The following is a 23,773-nucleotide window of genomic DNA, read 5'->3' as shown; positions in this document are numbered from 1 at the left end:
TGCATAAATTCATCAGAGCACATCAGCACAGCACATGCAACTGATCACATAGTAAGAATACATATCCTTTTTCCTGGAGAATACGTCCGTAAGAATATATCGCCTAAGCTAATTTGATGATATGAGACAGGTTTGGAAAGCAACCATTAAGCGGAAAGTAGATGCATAAATGCATATACACCTGGCCGTTTGACAAGCAAACTGAATTTTTCAAAGGAACCCACATTGGTCACTATAATTGAAGCTGTACATGCAAATCCTCAACAAACATATTTAGAATTCGAAGGGCCCGAATCCACTTGGAGTGCTATCTGAGCGCATTAGTTAGCAGGAGCCAACCTTAATACATAATATCCATTCAAAATTTGAGAGTCAAACCATCTTTGAGCTGAACCAGCCATGTTAATTGTTCACACCAATAATTTTACTTCCCATGGATGTCAGTAATGCATTGGGAGTTTGCAAACTTCATCAGAATAAAGAAAAATTATTAGGCAGATTTCTTTTAGGATTTAAGCTTCATGCGTCATGTCCTAAATCCCTGCTGTGGAGTTCACTGCGTCCATGAGTTTGTATCTTTTCTCTTGAACACCAGCAACACCCATTTGTATCTCAATTATTGTATGAAGTGGTATCTGGAGCAAAAATTTTCAGTCATGATGAGCAAAAATGCAAAATACGCGCATGGTGCTCTAGGGTAGCAGTGATATAAAATGCAAAACGTTGTCTCACCTCAATGTTAGGAAGTTCCTCCAGTGGTTTATCCGCAAAATATGCATATAGTGCTCTTAGCACAGCCTACAACAAATTTCCCTCACGTCCACAATTGCAAAGTAAAAGCGAAATACTTAGAAGAATGCTAAAGCCTGCGTACCTGGTGAGATATGACAACAACTGGAGCACGCTGCCGTTCAAGCTCAATAATTACAGGTTCTAATCTGAACAGAGAAGACTGTAAAGATAAAGTGCACCGATAATAGTTACAATAGGTGAATTACGTAATATATGTCTGCATGTGATAATTTCACATAGCCTGAATTAACCTTTGAATGACATCGAGGTAGGATTCTCCTCTAGGATAACGATACCTCAGCTTGTCCTTGCTACGTGATCTGAAAAAGGGCACATGAATGTAAATAAAATACTTATGGGGGTATTTTCGTATATAAAACAGTAAGGCACTAGCAGAGGATGATTCTCTAAGCAGGTAGTGTACTAAAATAAGTTAAAAAAAGGTATACTTTCAGATGCCAATATTCTCAGTTATGCTGGAATCAGTATTGATAACATTAAACTGTCACTTCAACAAACATCACAGCCACAATCTGCAACTCTTAGAAGAGTGATGAAATCGCACCGTAATTAATTACCTCGTTTCACTTTGCATTTTTATATATTGTTGGGGTGCCTTACATAACCATGCAAACTTAACATGGTAGGTTCCAATTTACTTGGCAGGACATGGGCTTACTCAAAGAACAAATGCAACAAAAGATAGCTTCAATGAAAAAAACAAAACAAAAGGAAAATCAATGAATTTGCGTACTCATATTCTTCAGGTTTAATTTTCTTTATTTCATCATACGTCATCCCATCACAGATGCCAGCGTTTATTTCATCAAGTGCACGCCATTGTATCTAGAGGACACATGGAAAACATGCCAGTGTCAGGTTTGATAGCTAAAAGTTGAGACAAAATTTTCTTACTTGAGTTTGGTAATTTCCTAGAGCAAACTGACCTTTGGAAATCCAATGATAGGCTGCGCTGTTAATATTGACCTCTGGAGTGTGCTAGTCCATATCTGAATCAAATGCCACACACAAGTTCAAGAAAGAAGTTTCTTTCTCAATTACAAGTGATAAAAAGCATACTTACAGATGCAGTTCTCTCAGACGCTAGCCGCTTTTCTATAAAGCTGGCAAGTTTCCTTGAATAAAGCGATCCGGTTTCACTGCACACCATTTGTTCCATCAGGTGGAAGCAAAGGAGGTCTCAAATATGACATATGCAAGCAAGCATGGAACTACTTTGTCTGTAGTCTGTACATTTTGACTACCATTATCTGGTTGTTGCATGCTTGCATTGATATATTCATGAATAAGATTAAAGGTATTCATTCACCATGCATGCTGTAACCCCTCATATTTTTTCTATTTAAGGTAAAAAATAAGAGCCCCCAACCCTGCTATATTCGTTGCATGTTACTGTCACATTTAACACTAGATCAATCTAAAGTCAAATAGACAGCTTTGCATGCTCTGGAGATATCGCATGATAAAAAGTTCATCGAAGACAACTTGAGAAACATTAAGATGCTCAAATATACAGTGCAAAAAAAAACCTTACATCAACTAGAGAGATGCATATCCACTTGTATCTTCCAGGATATGGATTATCCTAACCATGCAAAGTTCTTTGAGATTTGTGCAAGGGCATTGCAATGAATTGAATATGGTTGGATAGTTCAAACTTTGAAACTTGCATTGATCATGAGGCACATTTGGTGGTGGAGATAGTGCATGCAGATACGAAAAGGTATTGTTTAAGTAAAACATCATGTCCTACATGAAATAGATCTAATAAGTAATATTTTTTAATAGTTGGCGAAGTTTTTCTGGAAGACAAGATTACTGAATATTTGGACCTTATCATGCATTAATCTCTAATGTAAGATTATACACTAAATGTAATGTAGTGCAGCAGCAAATATTGGATGGCAGAATTGAAGGAAACACAATTAAAGACCTCAAAGATGAATCTCCACCAATCCGTCCTCTGACATTATCTAAACTTTCACCGTGTCTAGTTAGCAGGATGGGACGAGGTGTAAGATGACAGTTCACCTGTAACAGTACACGACAGTAAACATAAATTTACCTGTAAGAACATATTGGGATTAAAAAAGCAAACTCCCATACCCAATCCCACTACAATCTCTCTTATCTATACTCTCATTCCCATACACAACTTTTGTCAAAGGAACACAAAAACAATGAAGTGCATTTCAAGTACACATGCATTTTGTATTATCAGATGCCAACAAAACTCACCCAGGACAAAAAAAATACAAGCATGATGTCAACTTGAAGATAATTAAACAAGGGAAGCAAGAAGTTAATATTGATACGTAAGAGACAGTAATGAATAGCTCAAAAGGTACACATACAAAAACAATAATAGCTCGAAGGAAGTCCCCTGAGACTCAATCCGACATTTATTGAAGAATGTTTAGCAGATTAGGGGGGAAAAGAGAGTAAATTTCAAAATAATGTGACTATTTTGTTAAAATTATCAGTATGCTGCATCTTTAGCTAAACATTTCAAATAGATGCAACAATCTGGTTTATCAGAAAACTACAACTTTATATCTCTGAAAAATCACCTGTCATACACGTATGAAATACACATGCTGTCGCAAATCAGGCCCGCATGTCATACATACGTAGGGGATATAATTGCAGTTTTTCCAATAAATTTGTTTGCTAGAGTTGCAGTTTTGTGAAATACCTTGTTAAAATTGTAGAAAAGTGATAGTTTTGACCAGATAATTGCAGTTTTGTGAAATTTACTAAAAAAAATCTTGTTACAAATATTTAGAAAGCTGTGCAGCCAATTTAATACACCGTAATGTAGATAGTCTTTTAGGGGAAACCTGAAGTTAGGGGCTTGAAACATAGAATCAATAAACAGAACCCATATTAGAATTTTATAATTTGTCCAACACATAGATTCAAGGGAAATTGCAATTATCTATACAAAAGAAGTTCAGATATTGATAATATATACATACCAAGAAGAAAACAATCCGGCCAGGCAAGTAACCACTTATATCATTGATCTGGATGAAAAAAAAAAGTAGGAGGCTAGATTACAATCTTTGGAAAATAATGACAAGACTTCAAGTTAATGTTATAATATCTGTTCATCTCACAACAGTATATTTGCCTCTAATCCACATAGTAATATTTTTGTGTAAAACAAAGGGAGAAACAGTTCTCGGTTGTGTGCTCAAGTTGGCAATAGTTATTACAAAAGAGAAGAATTGTCAAATAGAAAATATAATTTTTAGTGACAATATTAGAGGCAAGCTAAATTTTGGATCTATTCAACATATATGGGGTTGGCTGTTTCACACATACCTGCAATTGGCCCCCAGTCCCACTGACCATATCAATCATCTTAACATATGAGCCTTCTTCCACTGGTTCGTATACCTACAGAGGTTTTTACTTGTTCACATTTAACTTTTCCAGATTATGTTAAAAAAAATCCTAAAGGTTACTACAGAACAAAAATTAGGAATTATTAAGAACCTTTTCATAATAGGCCAATCTCTCTTTGAAATCTCGAACACCAGCTTCAAAATCTGTCCTGTAACAAAGAAACAACAGGAATCAAATCCAAATTATATTGATGAAGATATACACAACAAAGTAAGACATCTCACTGTTCCGCATAATCAGGACTTCGTTGAACTTTCAAGCGCATATTTCTCTCGAGAACATTTTGGTCATTACATATTGTTTCCAAAAAGATGATCTGTAAAGTAAAGGGAAATACCCATGTGTTAAAAACAAATCAACAAGTTCCCAAAGACCCACACCTAGAAAGTAATAGCTTAAATGATTGTATCTAACAAATCAACAAGTCCCCAAACACCCAAACCTAGAAAGTAGTAGCTTAAATGATTGTATCTATCACCATGGATGCATATAGTGTAAATCCTAACAGAAAAATCGTTTGATGCCATTGTCATCACAAAATTAACCAGATATGTAAATGCGATCATAGAAACCTATATTTCACATGCCATATCACAATAACAGCATGAAGTAACCTTCAGTCCTTTGAAACGTTCACATCAAATGCTAGTAATTTTTTTTTAAAAAAAAAAACAAATTTCCCTCTTAAGAATGTACAAACTTTCCTCCTTGTATGCCCCACACAGTTAAATGTCAGATTACACTATGGCCAATCTTGAACAAGTTCGTCTAACTCTTCCCCGCAAAGTCACAACAAAAATGTTCACATGACTACAGATTCACTAGTCTGGGATTCCATTAGGATGGTAACAAAAGGAAGTAAGGAACATAAAGGGCCTAATTGTTATAATTGGTCTCTGCAAAGTGCCAACAATTGCCATTTCTCGAACTGTCTCATGCATTCTAAGTCTGTGTTAACCCGGCAAGAACCGGAGAGAGTTTTGGCCAGAGATATCTCTGCATGATAAGTCCGAGTTCATTAGATGTTGATGGTAGGATGAGAAGGTTGATGCTCTGCATGGTTCTAGCCATGGAAAATAGAGAAGGGTTAACTTGCTTTGCATGACTTATCATACATAACGACATGAAGGGATAAGCTGTTGTCTGTGAGCCGTATAAGACAAAAGTCTGCTGATGTCTCTGTTCATGTGGTGGCTTTCGTAAACTGGTTTTTTACAGGAATCTGTTCCTATAAAGAAACTAGTCTTAGCATCACTATACTGAATGCTTAGACAATTGGAGTTGACTTTGTTGTCACCGAGGGCAGTATCTTATGAGAATGTACAAAAAAAAAATGTTTGAACCATTGAGTAGATTTTCTTAATTTCTGCTGACTTACTGTACAAGAGTAAGCTTTATAAGTGCGCCTTTTTCTGTTTATATTCATTATAGGTACAATTATTAATTTAGGAGACTAGCACATGAACAAAAATGCTAACAAGGATTAGAACAACATTTGCCCCTAGAGTACATTTGCAATGTGCTACCTGTCACTAATAATACAAAGTGTGATATTTTTTCGATGCTGGCAATGTGGCCGGTGGATCATTGTAATGAAAAGTGTAAAGGTGATACATAAATCTAACCAATTGAACAAAGAATCAGTTATTACTGCATGGACAATTTCCAACAATGTCAATGGTGAGAAACAAATGATTCAAACAACCAAGAAAAAGGCAATGAACTGCACACTTATTCAGTTATACCTTACACTTGCCTTCCGCCATTTTCATCAGCATATTTCTCCGGTTTCTTGTGCTGTTTGTGGCATCAAAGATACCTACCTATGGACCAGAAAGAAGAATAAATTATCCAGCGTAATAACAGAATATCACCAAAACTTCTAACTTACCTGACCACCTTCCTGCATCCAAGATAGCATATCCTCCATTGCTAGAGCCGCCACCTGAAAAATACAAGAAAGATTTAGCCAAAAAACAAGAAAGGAACAAAAAGTGAGTACCACCCCATATTCCACATATAACTTGTCTTAGAGTACAGTTACATATTTTTAGTTTGACCATTAAAATTTCCAACGGTATCTAGACTAGCCACTTGAAGTTGTATTACTATATTCATGATGAAACATACTATACGCTTAAAAAGCAATTCATAAAAAAAAAACTGCTGGTATGTTATTTGTTTATTACTTTCAGGTAGCAGAAGTATGAGTGCACTGACCTCATTGCGTGCCTCCACACCTTCTTTGTTGTCTCCACGGAAGAAATCAGCAGTCTGCTCAACAGAATTAGATGCACTTAGAGAAGTCTTGAAGAATTAAAATTAAAGCATACAACATAAAGATTGTGGTTACCTGATTAATGCCATGCTTGAGTCGGCGGTACTACAATTGAAACGTAAGAAAACATGATTAGTGGCTAATACCATGAATATGAGCAATCATATAAAGAAACAGCTTAAGCTATTGCGCACCTTTCCAACATTGAAGTGTTTTGTTTCATGACCTAACCATCGAAGGTACCTTGTAAGCTTAGCCGCTGTAAAGGTCTTACCACGAGCTGGCAACCCAACCTAGAATGGCAGCACAATGGTTACAGAAGAACTGCAAAGGTAATTTGAAGCATAATAAAGTATTTCAACACATTGACAGAAATTATTCATTCTTCATATGTTTCTATTTCTATATCTATACTACATAAGAAGACAGCGGTGGTGGTTGGTGGTTCTGCCACCCCAACACCACCACCACTGATATGTGGGACCACTGAAGAGGAACGTTTACCCATTCCCTGATTCCATCCCACAACCTGCTGCTAGCAGGCTAGCTCCCAGACTATTTCCTTTCTTTTTTTTTTCTATTTGCCTTTTCAGTTTACTAGGAGGCTAAGAGAATGTCTTGACGAACCTCAGATTACGTTATATGGATCAAATACAGTTTTCTAGGCATATGGATAATTTATATCGATTGGTTGCTTATCAGTTGGGACAACTATGTAGCTGGACATGTAAAAAATGATACCAACGATGACCATAGATTTGAGAGTGAAAATAATTTTATTTTGCTACCATGTATGATGGGTTATTTTCTTAAAAACCCACTGCAACACACAGGCATTTAGCTAGTTTGAATCTAATTTTACAGCTAACTCGGGCACACATGTGCAGTATATACTTATTGCGAGGGGATGTTACAATTTATTTTATCATTATTAACACAGAACAATATCATTTTTGTCACTAACGAATGTTATTCTTCATATGTCAATATGGTTTGACTGTTACAAAATTCAAAACTAAATAAGAAAAAGAGAAAATACTTATAGAAATTCACAACGAAATATGATAACTATTGTAGGATCAGATTCAAACAGAACAATTAACCATTTGTGAAGATTTTTAAACTGCGTTTTTCTTAAAAAAAAAAACTACACTAGGAGAAACATGTCAAGTTTCTTCAACTTTTATGGAATACTATTAAAATTTAACAACGCTACTAATTCTGTTTGAATTTTGAAAGTTGGTCAAAAGTGGCCCTGATTTTTCCGGCGTGTTATGCTACATTTCTATGTCAAAACTCTTATGAAAAAAACTCAAAAGGAACGTTTTGAAGAAAAACTGTATCACGTTCAAGCAAAATAGTTGTTTTTTCACAAATATTTTACACAACAAAAACTTCTAAAATATACTAGAAAAAATCCTATCAAATTTCTGCATATTCTGTGGAATATCCTTAAATTTTCACTACCAAAATTGTTTTTGTTGAATTTCAAAACTCTATCAAAAGTGACCCCTGTTTTTTTAGTTTATGTTAATTGGAACAAATAAAGTATGTTTAATCATTCATGTCTAAACGACACAAATCAGTTAGCAGCCAGATAACTTCCGTGGTTGTTTGGAGGAAAGAAATTTAGTGGCCAGATGTTCTTATACATATAGAACTAAGAGGTTTTTCCTTGGGAGGCAAATGCGCTTCTATAGATTCTGGTATAAATCATCTAAGGAAGTGATCAATAGCCAACAATCCATAACAAATAAAGGTGGAAGATAAAGGAATGATTCATTCTAATAATATGAAAAGTACCAGCACAATTGCCAACTTGCGATCCTCCTTTGGGCCATACATTTGATCAGCTACAGCTGCTGCTGCAACAGCTCCTTCAGCTGCTGGCATGTCCTGCTAGTTACAGCTGTCAGAACTTAAGATGACAGAAAAGGAAACAACATATTTTTGACAAGTACAAAAATAGACAGTACCACCATTCTCAAATTATAGCGTCAGACATACTAAGAAAATCATACTTTGGATAGAACGTCAGTAAAATACCCTCTAATGTTAGTGCAAGAAAAATGAGGATTAGCCATTCCCCAATAGTGGCATACTGGCATTCGAGGATTTACCACCTTACATTACATCTCACTGAAATGTGGGACATGTGTGGTTCTGGTCCAACATGCCATGACATATGACTGGCAAATCATCAGTTGCCACAATTAGGGACTGGCAAATCATCAAATCTATCAACTCAAACAATTTGACACTGAAGTTAGACAAGTGGGCACAGCTGATAAATGCAAGTTGGGAAATATAACCTCACGAATGGGAAAGAGTCAAATATTTCTGACGAAAAGATTAGGTCAAAACAGCAAGTGGTTAAGAATGGAAGAAGCAAACGAAATATCCAGGAGATGAGTTTTTATACATGCAGGAAATAACTTCAAACAAAAGAAAGAATGAAAAGGGGAACACATATCCATATCCTAAATATTTCTAAGCAAATAAGAAAATATGCATTTGATACAGTTGAAGATTTAAGATATGACATAGTGTAGCTTCTTCATATGTTGCAATAATTTAGAAGTTCTAAAATCTACACTTTGGTGGTTAAACCTTTACACATGTTTAACACATATCAAATAACTGAATAGCTCACAACTTCTAAGCATGCACTTGCCATAAGCCCAGAGCTATTAAGGATTCACAATTTAATTATAGTATAAAAAATGATGCCTGGTGCTAAGTTATGGTACAACCTTCGCTTCAGAATCAAACTTGATGTTGCTCATTGAAATTGTTTCATTTGTGGGTCTTGCAAATTCTGGTGAGCCAACACCTCTATCAACAAAGATCGCCCTTTGTTCCTCCTGTGGAGGCACATGTCTCCCATCTGCACCCTATGGCAAAAGTATAAAGCACACATTGGTTATTTTATGTTCATGATGCTAAAGGTAGGCATTGGTAGTAGGATGCACATCCATTATCTGGAGCAGTTCAAAGATATGTCTAAGTGACTTCATGAAGAAATTCAATTTTACATGTGGCTTATGATCAGGCAAGTAAAGAAAGTTGGTAGCTTGTGAAGAAGTCTTAACAATAGCTGGTCACATTTGCAACATGGCAATTAAGAAAAGAAACTTATTCCTGGTTTAAAATACCATTAAATCAATTCAACCTTTTCTAGTGAAAAGAAGAACAGCTAATGTATATACTTGAGAGTTTAAAATGATAATATTGAACGAATAACTTCTACATCAACTCTTCAGGTTGCCTAAATTGCCGCATACTCACTAAAAAGGACATCAGCCCATTTTATAAAGAAAATACCAAATTAGGAGATGATGTGTTACATTCGCATGACTTAAGCTAAAGTTAATTGAACAAGAAAACCTAAGCTATACCTTGTTTTCACTAGCATAGAGGTTCGGGGATGCATCGCCTTTGATCGAGTTGTGCAAAAAGCCCTTTGTGGTATCATTGTTTGAGGAAATCCCCGTAGTCAATAACGAGCGGGGATTTTCAGTCAAGTTAGCTGCATAAACAACATCCGAGCCCATGTTTGGTGTCGGAACTACATACTTCTCTAAATCAAGCTCCAAACCAGAAGCGAAGCCATTCTGCTTGAAGGAACAAAACAAAATTGGCAGAATAGAAAAGGAAGCAGCACCGGTTGTGCAAATACAAACATAGGCAGCAGCTTTGTGGGAAGGCAGTTCTGATAGTACACAAATGCATACTGATCTTGAGTCATGACTTGAAAAAGGACTACTAAACTAATTTATTATACTTGGATATATTTTGCAAAATGGTTCTCATACTCCAAAGCAAACAGCTTTGGACATCAAAGTGAAGTATTTTCATTGGACCAACTTAAATTTTTGGCCTGTTCTCTTATACTCATTTTAAAAAATTACAAAAAAAAATATCTGCTAGTATTCCTTAAGTTAAGAAGTCTCTCAATTCACTTCATCGCATCGTATTTGCTGCTTAGTTCATTACCATTTAAGTGCTTGTAGCTCCTCCCAATGTAAAGGAATTAATATATACCGATGACGCTAAAGGTCAGGCATCTTAAAGACCATGAGAAGCAAAATGCATCAGGACCTCCTAACAGAAAGTAATATATTACAATTTACAAATATATTAACTAAAAAACATAGAAGTGATGCATACATATACTACAAATACCAATCAAGGTTCTGAAATACGCCAGAAATCTTCAACTCCACAAAGTAGAAAACTATACCTAACATACTATGTCTCTAGCATTGGATTGTGAACAACACGCACAGACCTAGCAGTGACCAGCCAAAAGCCCAAAACTGTTTCCCAGACCAAATTTATATAATGTTAAGTGGAAAGGTTCTCTGAGGATTAGGTTTGCGACTTCTTACTTTCTTGTGGTAACACCATAGGATCAACAAAAGTAGTATAAGATAAAAAGACAAGTAACGAACTACAAAATATATATCAGAGAAAAGCAGAGAAACAAAATCAAACCTTGGCCCTGGATTCAGAATCGGCATTCATAATGACATCATGGGCCCCTCGCACCCTCGGCTGGAGATGCTCCTGATGAGCCTTCCAACTAGCAGCTAGGTCAAATGGGGACAAAATTTCTGTCTCCACGAAAATCTTGCATTCAACCACACCTGTCTCATCATTGAATTTAAACAATGCATTCCTAATTTCCACCTCATTACTTCCACAAACTAGTGATCGGTCTGGCCCCTCCTCAACAATGCAATGTGAGCTATTGTCTTTTGGCTTCAATAGAAACTTGAAATCCAGTGTTTCTAACAAAAATAATAACAAATGGCGTAAAAGCTAGTCAGAATGCTCAGAAATTAAACAAACTCTAACTCTCTGCAACTCTGTATTTACACAAATAAAAGAAAAGGTCAGTTAACTAGAATCTAGAGCAGATTAATGATCGATTCACAAATCACTTATTCTTTTCGAGTTAACAAATCCTCACACTACATTGCTTTCATGGAGAATGAAAATTCACTAATTCATGTTATAAGTAATATGTACACCTTACGACTGTACAGCATCCCAATCAAACATTTCTCAATCCAAACTTAAACTAGCATATTTAAGCGGCATGCCACGAGAAATTAGCTCTTCCAAGCTCACCACGACTAATCCTAGTGCTATAAGCAGCGACCAAACCGTACGATCAAACCAATCAACTCACCGCGGTGAGAAGGGACGATGCAGCTGAGCCCCCACAAGGCGGCCTCCTCCTGCTCCATCAGCAGCTGCAAACAAAAAAGAAGAAGAAGAAGAAGCAAAACACATCAAAACTCGCACCAGAAACAAAGTGCCACGCGAACTAGAGGGGGGATCTGGAGCTCACGGCCTTGGAGGGGTCCCACGCGCCGGCGACTGGGTGCGAGCCGAAGACGTGCGGGACGAGGCCCATCTCAGCGAGTCGCGGGCACTCCAGCTTGATGGACACGAAGAGCTGGTCGGACATTCCACCGGAGCTCCTCGCCGCCGCCGCCATCGCCGCCGGAGAGGAGAGAGGGGAGAAAGGAGAACTGTGGAAGCGGCGCGTGGGGGGGAGTCGACGCGTTGGTATCGCGGTTTCGCTGTGGGGCCCACGGGAAGAACGTGATGGTTCTACGCGCAGTTTACGCAAGGGCACGCTGCTGCTGACACAGTAGGTGGGCCCAGCAAGAGGAGGCAATGGGCCAATGAACATATCAGGGCCCCACACGTCAGTGACTTATTCGTCGGATAAGGACAGGCAGGACGCGCCGGCGGAAGCGTCTCACTGGCATGTGGGCCCGGGGGACGAAGCCTAGAAAGCGACGGAGAAAGCAGAAGTCGGCGAACGGCGGCGGCAAAATGCTGTCAAATGGAGCTATCCGCGTGGATTCTCTGCTACGGATTCGCGGCTCGTCGCGGGGGCGAGTGCCGGGGCGTGAAAGGCCAAGCGATCCAGGTAATTCTTGTCCCTCATCAATTCCCATCCGGGGCGAAACTGCGAATTGCTGTAGCTGCCCTGCCTCGCGTGTTCCCGCTGGGCGGTTGTGTGATCAATGGGACTTGATACGGGTGGGTAATCGCCTGGATTCGATCATGTGTGTGTAGTGGGGACTGGCCGAGTGGGGGTTGGGGGAGATTGGTGGGCATAAGTTTGCCGGTGCACTGCAATGCTGCACACAGAAAATAAATGAGTAATTGGGAAGAATTTACATTTCAGAACAGAAGTTATGGTGTCACTATCATCCCAAAAACTATACTTTAACTTGAGCAAATTAGGAGAAAAAGAGATAAGCGGCATTAGGGAGTGGAGTGTTGTTGTAAAATAAAATAAATTTAACTTACTTTCATCTGTGCACAACATGGTGTTTCCACATTGCTACTTCATGGTACTCTTATTTTGTTTGATCTAGGGAGAAGCAAAGGAACAGATAGGTTGAAATTAGTCCCAACGAAATTTTAGAAATGGTCCTGAAAGTGAAAGGTGTACGAAATTAAAGGCTGCATGATGTATGTATATGCATATTGCATAATGTTAACTTGTATCAAAGTCCCAAGAGATCACAACCTGGATGAATAAATTAGGTTTAATACAACTGTTTACAAAATTATCCTGATGACTAGCTGAGTCGACTTGGAGCCAACCTCGGCAAAACTTTAATTATGTATTTTAATCCTATATAATTGTATTTGAGCCTTTTTTCCAATCCTCATCAGATCAATCTGACTTGCTTGCATACATCTTCAGTTCTTGGAATGCTTTCCGGCAACCTTCATCAAACCCACCTGCAAGCTGTGTTTGGTTTGTTGCAATTAGTTACCTAGCACTTTTGTAGCTAAGAAGACACAATACCATTTCAAAGTATTTCATGATTGAGGCGAAACTACCTGATGTATGCGGAAGGCAAAGCGGACACCTTGGAGAAGCAGTTCTTCGTCATTTGTGAATGGGTCGGACTTCAGTGCATTCACAACGCGGTTCATGAATTCTCTTGCTAGCTTCAATGAAGCCATCTTTAGCTGTTTAAGAAAGCAAGAGTATACATCAAACTGAAGGAAACTAGTAAAATGTCTACCAATAGGAATCAGTGATTAGAGGGTAAGGAACCAGATTCCTCTGTGTACCGGGTTGCTCAAACTGAAGACAAGTTAGTAAAATGCAGCAAGCTGTGGTTGCTTACTAACTGTGAATAAAGCTGTCATTAGAAGTATGGATTACATACTTGGCTTATGATTCCAGAGTCAAGCATCCATTCCCACGGGATCTTAAGATCCTTGTATCTTCCACTTGCACTGTCCCTTGCTCGCTCAGTATTATGAATACCTTGTTCAATTCTATAACAGAGTAAAGCACGGATCATGCTGTGTTGTTTGTTCAATATTAGCAATACGACAATTCCTGGTTTTGTTAAATGCACTGTAATCTACTCACTTATCCTGCAGAGCTTGCATGCGCTTGAGAGCCATAGGTGTGGCAACTCTCCTGTCATCGTGGAATGACGATGCTTCTGATTCCAGATTCTTCAGATCTCGGTAGGTGAATGCTGCTTCTCTCATGGTATCTGCTTTCTTCTCTGGCCAGTTTGGGAAATGCTTGAGCACTGCTCTTTCGTCCACAAGGTAAGATAGTTCCCCATCAAGCCACTTCACAAACTCTTCAACATCAGCTATTTCTTTGTATGCCGCATTCTTTACCTCCACTGCCAGGAAGTTAATGAATTCACTCTGATTTTCTACATCTGATTTAATCTGTTGTAGTGACATCATAAGCAGCACATATAAGATAAGAATCGCTTAGCTAGAAAATATGACAGCAAAGCTTGACTTAAAAATTGAGGAATCCAACATAAAAGACTTTTGTTGTAAAGGAATTACCCCCACCCGCAAAACAAACGAATTACTAGCAACCTTTACCACTAAAGAGTTGTGTGCTATCATCAAACTGAAAAAGAATGATGGATGACTATGTTATGGAATAAGGTGGTTTGCATTGTTTTTAAAATAGGAAAGATATTTAGAAAACACTCTCTTATCTATATTCTTTTTATAGAATGGTAAACAGACAGAATGAATATTATGCAATTCTCATGCTCATGTTTGTTGCATATGCTAAATTTGAAAATGATGAAACGATGGATCACCACATATGTAAAAATATAAATGCACATATTTTTAGAATAATAATATTTGTACTTACAGCTAACACATAAGCTGATTTGTTCTCTATCTCCCCGATCATCTCTCGGCTATTAGTAGCTGCCGGAATTCCCATGGATCCAGACTTTGCATCATTTTTGCCTTCTCTTCTAACCAATAACCGGTATAACTCGACTACATCAGGCACCCTTTGCACTGCCTTAGTGCTCTTCAGCAATCTGGAAGGTAGGGGAGGTGGCGGTGGAGGAGGAGCCATGCCTCCTTCCTTTCTTGCATTTACTATTGGTTGGGTGTAGGTTGGACTTGGCGGTGGATTTGGAACCCTTGGTGCTCTTGATCTCACCAGAGGTGCCCTGGAGAATTGCTGCCTGCTGTAACACGACGTGCTGTTGAGATCCATGGCTTCCTTTGCATCATTGTTGGGAACAAACTGCTTTTCCTTGAGGTAGCTGTTGCCAGTGGAAGAATTATCCAGCTTCTTCCAGAGCATCTTTCTATCAGTATCCTGGCCTTCAAGGGAGGATACTTGGCCTTTTAGACGACTGACTTGATGTCTCAATTGCTTGTTCTCCTCTTCCAGACTGCGGTTCCTCTCGACAAGGCCATGGAGCTTGCTTCTTAGAAGTGCAACACATGCATCTCCCTCCCTCATCATATCTTCTTCATAAGTGGAGGTGATCTTCTAGTATGGTGGTGCTGATTCCTCTCTTATAATTTATATATATGGCTCCTACTTCCTCACTACTCACTAGTATGACTCTATTGATAATTAAAGGAGATGTTTTAAAGTGAGACTCCGTACAATTGTGTTGAACCTAGCCATGAAAAACATAAAAATATGCAAGAAATAATAGGTGAGCATTTAAGTTAGGTAGGAGCTGTTGCTAGGGTAATTACTTCTCCTTAAAGTGATTGCTATTGGTAGCTGTCTTGTCTGCGGAACTTCACCGAAGAAAATCCAGTCATATGAAAGCTTTACATTGCATTTTTACTTTGTGCCAGTTCTATTGTTTCATTTAACTTGACATCTATTTTCCTAGAATCAAGTGCAATTTCAGTTCTCTTAGCAGATTTTTTTAAGATTAGACTTACAAAAGCTGGTAAGCTATTCAACTCAAACCAAGAGGGAAGACTGATATTATTTCTCCTTCTCTCTGGAATAACGTTTTTTGGTTCCATTGAATGATATCTTCTAACTGATCCATTTCAAAAACAAATATAGCTTGATTATGAGGTTTCTTCTGTCTCAAACCGTGTAAAGGGAACTCAGATGGAACTCCTTTACCAGCCAGGCTAATAAGACAAAGTCAAAATTAAAGTAGAGAAAAGGAAAACTGGGCCAAAAAAAATAATAAGGAAAAGAAAATCTGATGTGTCCATCTTTTAAAATATACTAAGATGTTCCATACTTGTATTCCTTCAACATTTTAACTCTTACTGCAGGAACCGTAAATCTTGTTAGGGTATTTGTTTCTCACCATCAATAATAATCCTTACTAGTAGTTGTACACCTTGTGAAAGTAATGCATGCTTCTGATTAAAATGAAACCTTCCCCCTGTTTATGAACACAGTTGGGCGTTTGCTTATGTTACCTAATGTGGGCCATAGCAGAGCCCCGTCATTGATATATTAGGTTTAGAAAAAGTAGTCCTACATATTAATGCGCTGAAACTGTTGTCAAAGATGACAACGCAGGAAGAATATGGTGTAAAGTGAGATAATTGTAAGCTGACATCAAGAGGTTAACTCTGTAATGTGAGATAAGTTATCTGGCTTAACATTCCCTGATGACCGGAGAATTGTTGAGTTCATTGATTCACTGTCTCAAGAGTCTTAAAAACATTATCAAATTTCCACGCTTGGTCACTGTATACTTGCTTGTGATTAGATTGGAATGCATAATGTACCAGAAGGAACCGGGTGACCATTAACCAAAGCTGTACGTGCTTTCAAAGAAAGAATCATCACCTGATTGATCAAAGTGCTGTGGTACTACATATTTGCAGTGCGGTTCATGAACTGTGTAAGATGCTTCATCAAGATCTGTTGATGGACCCATGGTTGCATGTGCCATTGTGCTTAATGGTGTATCTACAGTGGCATTCATAAATGTGAGGAACCAAAGCCATCTAATTGCCGGTACTGTAAATGGCTGTACGTGGGACTCATCATTTTTCAATTTGTATATCGATAAGGTCATCCACCACCGATTCTCCCAGGTGAGCAAAAAATGGCAATGCCTTATATTTATTAAACATTCAAACTGAAACCGACTGTCAATAATCAGCAGCATTTTCTGTAGGTGTTTTGCACGCCAAGATGGAGTGAACACACATACAGCCTGGCATGTTTTTCTTGTTAACAAAAGTTTTACCAAACATAATTACATCGGTGAAGGCAACTTGATACCTGCCACGGAAAAAGTGAGTTTTACTCCAGCTAAACATCGGTGCGTGGCTGTGACCGGGATGGCAACCCGTGTAGAAATGTGGGCATTGTGCGCATCAGCGTCAGGCTTTTCCAGTGAAGTTTGGGCGGTGCTGGATCTGAAGATTGTTCTGGCTTGGCTACTGGTGTCAGAGACACAGAATATACGAGATTTCTTCACGAAAGGTGACACCCTTGTATTGCATCAGCTCGCCGTTCATCTTTCGGTGAGTAATCCCATCAACTGATTTAGAGCACAAGAAAGCCTCGTCTTACCATCATCTGATTAAGATGACAAAGACTAGCTACATGCCATTGAAAGAGAATAAGTGAAAACCAGTCCATTGAACAAACCTACTCTTGCTTAGCCAGCAATGCAATGCTGTCTGCTGACTGTTAAATGTATCCTACATTCTGTTGGACCTCATTATCTAAAAAAAGAAAAAAAAATTGTTGGACCAGGAGAGGACTCACTACGTGCATCCTACCTGTTGTTCTTCGATTCTCAGTTATTGTTTTATCATGTACTACTCTATCAGTTTTATATTGTTTTAAAATATAAGTATTTCTATGATTCAAAATTTATATCACAATGTAAGTATTTCTGGGGTATTGATTCCGATGCACAAAAATCCAAACATTTTCAACCAAAAGCTTAGAAGGAATCAAAGCAATTCAAAATTTGACCGATAATGTAACTGAAAAGGATTTATTTTTCTCAACCTTAATCTTTACTTAACGAAATTGTTTATGTTTTGGAATTGAGGGAGGGAATGTGTTTTAAGATCGTAGTCTACCTTTTTTTTCTTTCTGATTTCTTCTTTTTGTCGTAGGTTGTTTGTACGATCCAACAGCTACCCGGGACTTTTTGCTTGACGGAACACACCTGTGTCTCACATTCTCAGTTTCTCACTGTCTCATATGGCTTTCAGGCTAGGGCAAATTGTCAATGTGGGGGCTCCGATCACATATGACACAACTGGACCTTACCGACAGCGAGGTCCAGAAGAGAAATCCTTCGGTGATGACTGATGATGAAGTAATTAGCAGAGCTGACGGAGACACGAGAGTAATTCTTGGGTGATGACTGATTATTACGGCCTTAATGATGGAAGAGACGCATGGTTTGGTGCCGAACCACTGTGAGCGGAAGGACGGGAAAGGGAGCAATGTCGCCGTCCGTCTGTCCCACTCGCCGAGCAGGACCGGTCGCCGGCCAGCCGTTGCCGGGACGCACGCCGGACGCGGAGGTGGGACAGCCGCAACAGCAACCTGCACTGCTCCGTGCTTAATCACCGACACATATGCTGGCTGCATCTGCAGTATTTCTCCAAGGCTGCTGCACGCCGCACTTCTTTGTTCTGATTTTCTCGTAGAGTAGTTGATGGATCCATACACAATATAACCAGTACTAATGATTTAATGATTGTTTTAGACAAAATTATGGAAACTGGGTAAAGGTCCCATTCACCGGAATTCATGGGGAAAACGTTTTTCTACCCTTTCCACGATTTAGTTGGGCAAAACGCCGAAACCTTGTCACCAAGACGCCAGCCAATGCACCGACACCGATTTGGAATAATTGTTCTCGACAATATTATCTGGATCGATAATACTTTATTTTGTACAAGGTTATTGTAAAAATTTAAAAACTTTGACTAAGAATAACATCCAAAATATTTGCCTTGCAGATTTGAATACGATATGTGTAGATCAATCTTAGAAAGTATTTCAATAAATCAAGATATGCCGGCCCAATTTTACGGATGTGCTTATAGGGGTAGGGGTGTGCGTGTGTGCGTTCATAAGGGGGAGTGAATACACGTTATGACTTATGAGCGCCTACGTTTGTAGTTTGTACTGTGTTTCTAAATAAATAAATAAATAAATCATATATGTATTGATATTTATATATATTGTAATAAAATATAGTGGTCAAAGTTGTTTATAGAGACTGTATTTTTATTCAAAATGACAATATTATTAACTGGAGGAAGTATATAATATCTTGACAACTAAAAACACATAGATTGTGCGGGTAGGAGCAGCCGGCCTCGAGTTGCTAGGGCGAAATTCTAGACTATTCTATCAGGGAAAAACTACAGCTGAGGTCCCTTATCTTGTCGTCGGATTACAAAATCATCCCTAAACTGAAAAACTAGATATAACATGCCCCTTAACTTACAAAACCGGGTTACTTTGAGTCCTAAAGCAATATTGCACCCGGTTTTGTCCGACGTGGCGTTTTGATCCGGTCTTCACTGCTAAGTCGACAAGTTGGGTACTTCGCTACTCTAAGTTTTTTTTTGAAACCTAAGCCAGCTAAACTGGTTTTATATTAAGTAGGAGAGAAACGGTACATAATCACCGAGGGTGACAAGAAGTAAAAGGAAAAACACAGGACATCCTGCTACATCAGAACTTGCTAAGGTATTATTATTCTCGCAATGTCCTTAGCTCCACATGCATACCAAAGCTTCACTTCATCCAGGAATTTCGCCAGAAGCATTGAGAGTTCTTTGCCTTTGAAGATCCGCCTATTCCTTTCGCACCAAACTTCCCAGCAGAGCAGCATATGCAGTGATCGCATTCCTTCCGTCTGGTTCTTGTCTTGCTGCAGTGTTCTCTTCTCCCACCAATCAATTAGCCTCTCATCTGGATTATACACCGGGAGGACATTGTTTTGCTCCATCCCCGCAGTTACTTTGTCCCAAATTTCCCGTGTGAACGGGTAGTCCTTGAAAAGGTGTTGCGCCGTCTCTAAATTCCTGTAGCATAGCTGACAAAAATAATTGTTTGGTCACTACCTGATTTGTAGACGATCGGCTATCCAAATTTTGTTTTGCAGCAGCAGCCACACGAAGTTCTTGCATTTGGATAGCGCCCATGCTTTCCAAATCATGCTGGCAGCCCTCGAGTCTTCGCTACTCTAAGTCGGCCTTGAGCTTGTGCGCCGCCATGTCTAGGTCCAAGCCAGCCTCAAGCTCACCCGCCGCGCCCTAGCTCCAAATTGCCGTCATCCATACTAACCAGCTTGCTGACTGAGCAGCGAAGATCCTAGTCAAAGCGTCACGTGGGATAAACCTGGGTGCAATATTGCCTTAGGACTCAAAATGATCCAGCTTTCTTTGTAAGTTAAGGATGCATTATATCTAGTTTTTTGGTTTAGAGATGATTTATAACTCGGCAACAAAGATGAGTGGCCTCAGATGAAATATTTCCCTACGTCAGATAGACGAGGCCGTTGAACGAGAGGTTTGGGCGCCATCAGTCCTCCCTATATGCCCCTAGCAAAGCTTTCAGTTGGAAGCCCATACAAAACCCACCTGGCGAAAACGGCTTGCAGGCCGTGCGAAATCGACCTATTTTCTCCTTGGGCTCTAGAGCACGGTGCTTCATCGCTACCCCTGTTGTGCCTCCATCGCGTGCATGCACGGCTGCATCCAGGTGAACAAGCAATATGAGATTCACACACACATCAAGAATTCATGCGGCGCCTGACTGCCTGTACGTCCTCTGTTTGCTTGCGCATGATGGAAGAAAGTTAGCGCGTCAGGAGACACAAAGGAGCTGGGCCACTGCTGCTGCAGTTTTTTTCCCTCTTCCGATCATAGATCGGTTTGCATCGCCCACGCTGTCGTTCCATCGAGATTAAGAGTGACTAGACGGGTTCGCGCGGCGTGACGCCACACAAAAGTGTGAACAAACAACTGTGATTCTAATTTGGTGTGTGCTTAACAACTGTGATTTGTGTATATAGGATTGAGTTAAAGTCTGATCGTCTTTTTCAAAGGTGTGTCTGTAAGAAAAGCGTGCTTAGAGGTGCTTATGTGACAGCTTGGATGAATACGTTTCTTGCACTGTGTGCTCAGTTCGTGCTTGTGTGGCAATCGGATAGGTATGTACGTGGCTTGTATTATAAGATTTTTTAATGGTTTGCACTGTATAAGATTGCGTGGTCAGTCTGAGTCCTTTCGTATAGTTAGTTTTGTGCTCATACATACATACATACATACATACATACATACATACATATATATATATATATATATATATATATATATGTATATATATATATATATATTCTTATCCAGATTCATCGAGGTGTTTATTTGGATGGTGTATGAGTTACTCCCACCGTTTTACAATGTAAGTCATTCTAGTATTTCCCATATTCATATTGATGTTAATGAATCTAGACAAATATATATATATCTAGATTCATTAATATCAATATGAATGTGGGAAATGTTAGAATGACTTATATTGTGAAACAGAGGAAGTAGCTTATTGCATGAGCATATGTGTTTAGAGGAAAATCAGTCTGCTTGTGAGTGAGTATATAAGTGCAGGTCTTGCTAGAAGTGGTAAGCTATACAATATTTTGGTCAGTAAATTATATATATTTCATAGGTTTCCATATGGATTGTTTGTGTACCAACTTTTATTTAATAAGTAGTATTGATTGGAGTAAAGCAATTCATGTCTTACTTTGATTATTCGATATAGGTCAATATATATACATCATGTTTCTCGAGTCATTGGTGGATATCTTGCATACGCGGTAGCAATTCTGCTTGTTTCGGAAAGACATGGTTAATTGAGATTGTTAAGGTGCAAGGGCATTCAGCTTTCGAGGCGTGCGATGCTGAAGAAAGTGCTGCTGCTTTGTTTGTGATATCTTTGCAACATTCTCACAAAGTTATTGTAGATGATATACACTGGGGGTATCGCCTTAATTATGAAGAGATCTTCAATATTGCTAGACAAGAATTAGATACACTGTTACTACTGAACGTGATGATCTCCGAGTTCTCCGTAAGAAACTGAAAAAAGGTTGGGTTCATGCTTTGGATAGTTTGTCTTATGTGGAAGAGACATGCAAAGAGATCTGTAATGGTAATTATGGAGACTCTAGTGGATCAACAATTGAACCAATAGCAGAGGATGTTGTGTTATATCAAGTGGATTGTCTGCGAGAGTGGACTCAGTGTAAAGCTGATATGGGGATCGAATGCATCAATTATTGATATTGCTGGTGGGTTAGTATAAGTTTAGATTTGATTTCCATGTTGGGGTTGTCGTCTTGATGAAAACTTCTTTTAGTTTTATCCCTTTTTTTTGTAAAATTATTTAAACAATATGTTCCACCATTTAAAATATATATAGTATAACCACCTAGCTGGAGATTAGAAAGGAACGTTTTTAGTAACGATCTTGTTCCATGTATGGTGTAATAGTATTGTGCTATATATGGTGTACAAAAAATTGTAGAAGTTGTATTTTTCAAAGTAAAATAAGTTGGTGCCTGGTCACGTAACGCAATGGATTGAGCAGCAAGCTTTACTTAAGCAGTATTGTCGTAGTTCTTTTTTGATATAGATGTTGTAGTACTTTCAACAGGGTGACATAATACTACATTATGCGTCATATATCTAGTAGTAATTTTAACACATAGAGTTTTGGTATAAAAGCATGCTGCATGTGATGTACATATGAAGTGATAGCACAGCTTGATTAACATAAGGACCATCTGCAGTATTAATAGATTTATCAACATCAACTCCAAGCAAAGTGAAAGCAAACAACAAATTATGTGACGTATCTCATAAAATGATTGCAATGGCTAGAACCATCAAAACACATGAGCTCTCTCAGAGGATGGGGCCATTCCTTGAAAACGGGCAGCGAAACACACCCTCGACAACAACACTTATTGTAAACACTTAATTATTCCAGGCGGGGGCTTGTTCTGGTGCGTCCTTTCATAATACCAACAGACAACACAACATCTAGGACAACAGTAATCAGGACCCCCATAATAATAACGACCATGATAAGAAGCTATACACAAGCAAAAAAAAAAAGAGACCACAATAAGAAAGTGTAAAAAAAAGTAATAAATAGAAAATCGTAAAAAAAAGTGAAAAAGAAGTACCTTTAAGCTAGAAAATCAGCATGTCCTTTAAAAAAAGAACGAACAAACAAGTAGATATGCATGAAGAGTTAACTGAGAAAATATGCCCTAAAACACATAATAATACTTAAATAAACAACATACAAAAACTTAAAGGAAAATAAAATAACATACCTGGATACGACGAAGCCGGCGGTTATTAGCCAAACGCCTTTTTAACCAGATAGAAAATGCCTCCATACGAGAAATACGTAGGAAACCACATGTTAAAAAAAGCGGTAGGTGAACAAAGAAAACTATCGAATGGACAAAACAATAGGATTAAGGAGAGGAAAATTAGTAACCACGCACAAGAGAAGGACGATAAACTATGGATTAATCTGAGAGTTGCTAACGAGTAGGATAGAATCAACGGAATGATGCTCAAAAGAGGATTCTAAAATGCAAAAAAAAAGTTTCGACAAGGAAAAAAATGCAAATATTAAGAAATTTATTAAAGGAAAGTAAAGGAAATATAGAACAAACCTAAATCGCGAGCAAGGAAACCGAAACGAGAACAACATCTTATTGCCACATGGTGCTGCCTTGCAACCGATGATGAAGACATAACGAGAGTGAACCGAATAAAAACAAGATCGAAGAAGTCACAACTACAGAATGAAGCTCAACCTGCAACGAACAAATTAAGTAAACAACAGTTTGAGCCGTGAAGAATTAGCAGAGCAAGCCACAAAGGAAATTTAGAAACAAAAACCACTAACCAATACCGACGGAAGAA

General features: G+C 38.5%; 2 protein-coding genes and 1 long non-coding RNA gene across 9 annotated transcripts; 1 reads left to right on the top strand and 2 right to left on the bottom strand.

Annotated features, from left to right (window-relative positions):
* Positions 1 to 188: 188 nt before the first annotated feature.
* Positions 189 to 12,109, bottom strand: LOC4332523 (6-phosphofructo-2-kinase/fructose-2,6-bisphosphatase). Of its 6 annotated transcripts, none has more exons than XR_001544499.3 (23): positions 11,862 to 12,109; positions 11,700 to 11,763; positions 11,000 to 11,295; positions 9,901 to 10,116; positions 9,256 to 9,396; positions 8,306 to 8,401; positions 6,697 to 6,795; positions 6,578 to 6,607; positions 6,445 to 6,498; positions 6,116 to 6,169; positions 5,970 to 6,047; positions 4,449 to 4,540; positions 4,315 to 4,372; positions 4,141 to 4,215; positions 3,792 to 3,839; positions 2,747 to 2,844; positions 1,877 to 1,952; positions 1,740 to 1,802; positions 1,547 to 1,638; positions 1,044 to 1,112; positions 875 to 952; positions 733 to 798; positions 189 to 635 (listed from the first exon to the last, which is right to left on the bottom strand). XR_001544499.3 is itself a non-coding variant. In XM_015774918.3 (23 exons), the coding sequence occupies exons 1-23, from the start codon at positions 12,009 to 12,011 to the stop codon at positions 534 to 536; spliced, it is 2,181 nt and encodes a 726-aa protein (XP_015630404.1). In that variant the 5' UTR covers positions 12,012 to 12,109; the 3' UTR covers positions 189 to 533. The 6 variants fall into 6 exon arrangements, 4 of the variants coding, with proteins under 4 accessions (XP_015630404.1, XP_015630405.1, XP_066164654.1 ...); XR_010740020.1 differs by having other exon boundaries at positions 8,306 to 8,398; XM_015774918.3 differs by having other exon boundaries at positions 875 to 938.
* A 230-nt stretch (positions 12,110 to 12,339) lies between these two features.
* LOC107277633 (uncharacterized) lies at positions 12,340 to 18,554 on the top strand. Its single transcript, XR_001544501.3, has 6 exons — positions 12,340 to 12,452; positions 13,937 to 15,095; positions 15,231 to 15,324; positions 16,658 to 16,870; positions 16,954 to 17,305; positions 18,011 to 18,554. It is a non-coding gene; the product is annotated as an uncharacterized lncRNA (long non-coding RNA).
* LOC4332522 (INCREASED PETAL GROWTH ANISOTROPY 1-like protein 1) lies at positions 12,981 to 15,411 on the bottom strand. 2 transcript variants are annotated; one of them, XR_001544500.3, is made up of 5 exons: positions 14,691 to 15,411; positions 13,926 to 14,242; positions 13,619 to 13,828; positions 13,382 to 13,513; positions 12,981 to 13,286 (listed from the first exon to the last, which is right to left on the bottom strand). XR_001544500.3 is itself a non-coding variant. In XM_015774921.3 (5 exons), the coding sequence occupies exons 1-5, from the start codon at positions 15,303 to 15,305 to the stop codon at positions 13,212 to 13,214; spliced, it is 1,251 nt and encodes a 416-aa protein (XP_015630407.1). In that variant the 5' UTR covers positions 15,306 to 15,406; the 3' UTR covers positions 12,981 to 13,211. The 2 variants fall into 2 exon arrangements, 1 of the variants encoding a protein (XP_015630407.1); XM_015774921.3 differs by having other exon boundaries at positions 13,717 to 13,828; positions 14,691 to 15,406.
* Positions 18,555 to 23,773: the final 5,219 nt, after the last annotated feature.

This window comes from Oryza sativa, chromosome 3 (assembly GCF_034140825.1).
Source record: "Oryza sativa Japonica Group chromosome 3, ASM3414082v1".
Taxonomy (NCBI): domain Eukaryota; kingdom Viridiplantae; phylum Streptophyta; class Magnoliopsida; order Poales; family Poaceae; genus Oryza; species Oryza sativa.
Note: the sequence above shows the minus strand (reverse complement) of the source record. Positions and strands in the feature narration are given on the sequence as shown.

What these genes read in the sequence shown, in the direction of transcription:
- LOC4332523 (XM_015774918.3), bottom strand. Translation starts at nt 12,011, where the DNA reads ATGGCGGCGGCGGCGAGGAGCTCCGGTGGAATGTCCGACCAGCTCTTC. An exon ending in AGTCCTGATTATGCGGAACA is followed by an intron (nt 4,373 to 4,448) that starts GTGAGATGTCTT and finishes TCTTTGTTACAG; the next exon opens with GACAGATTTTGAAGCTGGTG. An exon ending in AGGAACTTCCTAACATTGAG is followed by an intron (nt 636 to 732) that starts GTGAGACAACGT and finishes TTTTTGCTCCAG; the next exon opens with ATACCACTTCATACAATAAT.
- LOC4332522 (XM_015774921.3), bottom strand. Translation starts at nt 15,305, where the DNA reads ATGATGAGGGAGGGAGATGCATGTGTTGCACTTCTAAGAAGCAAGCTC. An exon ending in ATGCAAGCTCTGCAGGATAA is followed by an intron (nt 13,829 to 13,925) that starts GTGAGTAGATTA and finishes ACTCTGTTATAG; the next exon opens with AATTGAACAAGGTATTCATA. An exon ending in TTGCCTTCCGCATACATCAG is followed by an intron (nt 13,287 to 13,381) that starts GTAGTTTCGCCT and finishes AACCAAACACAG; the next exon opens with CTTGCAGGTGGGTTTGATGA.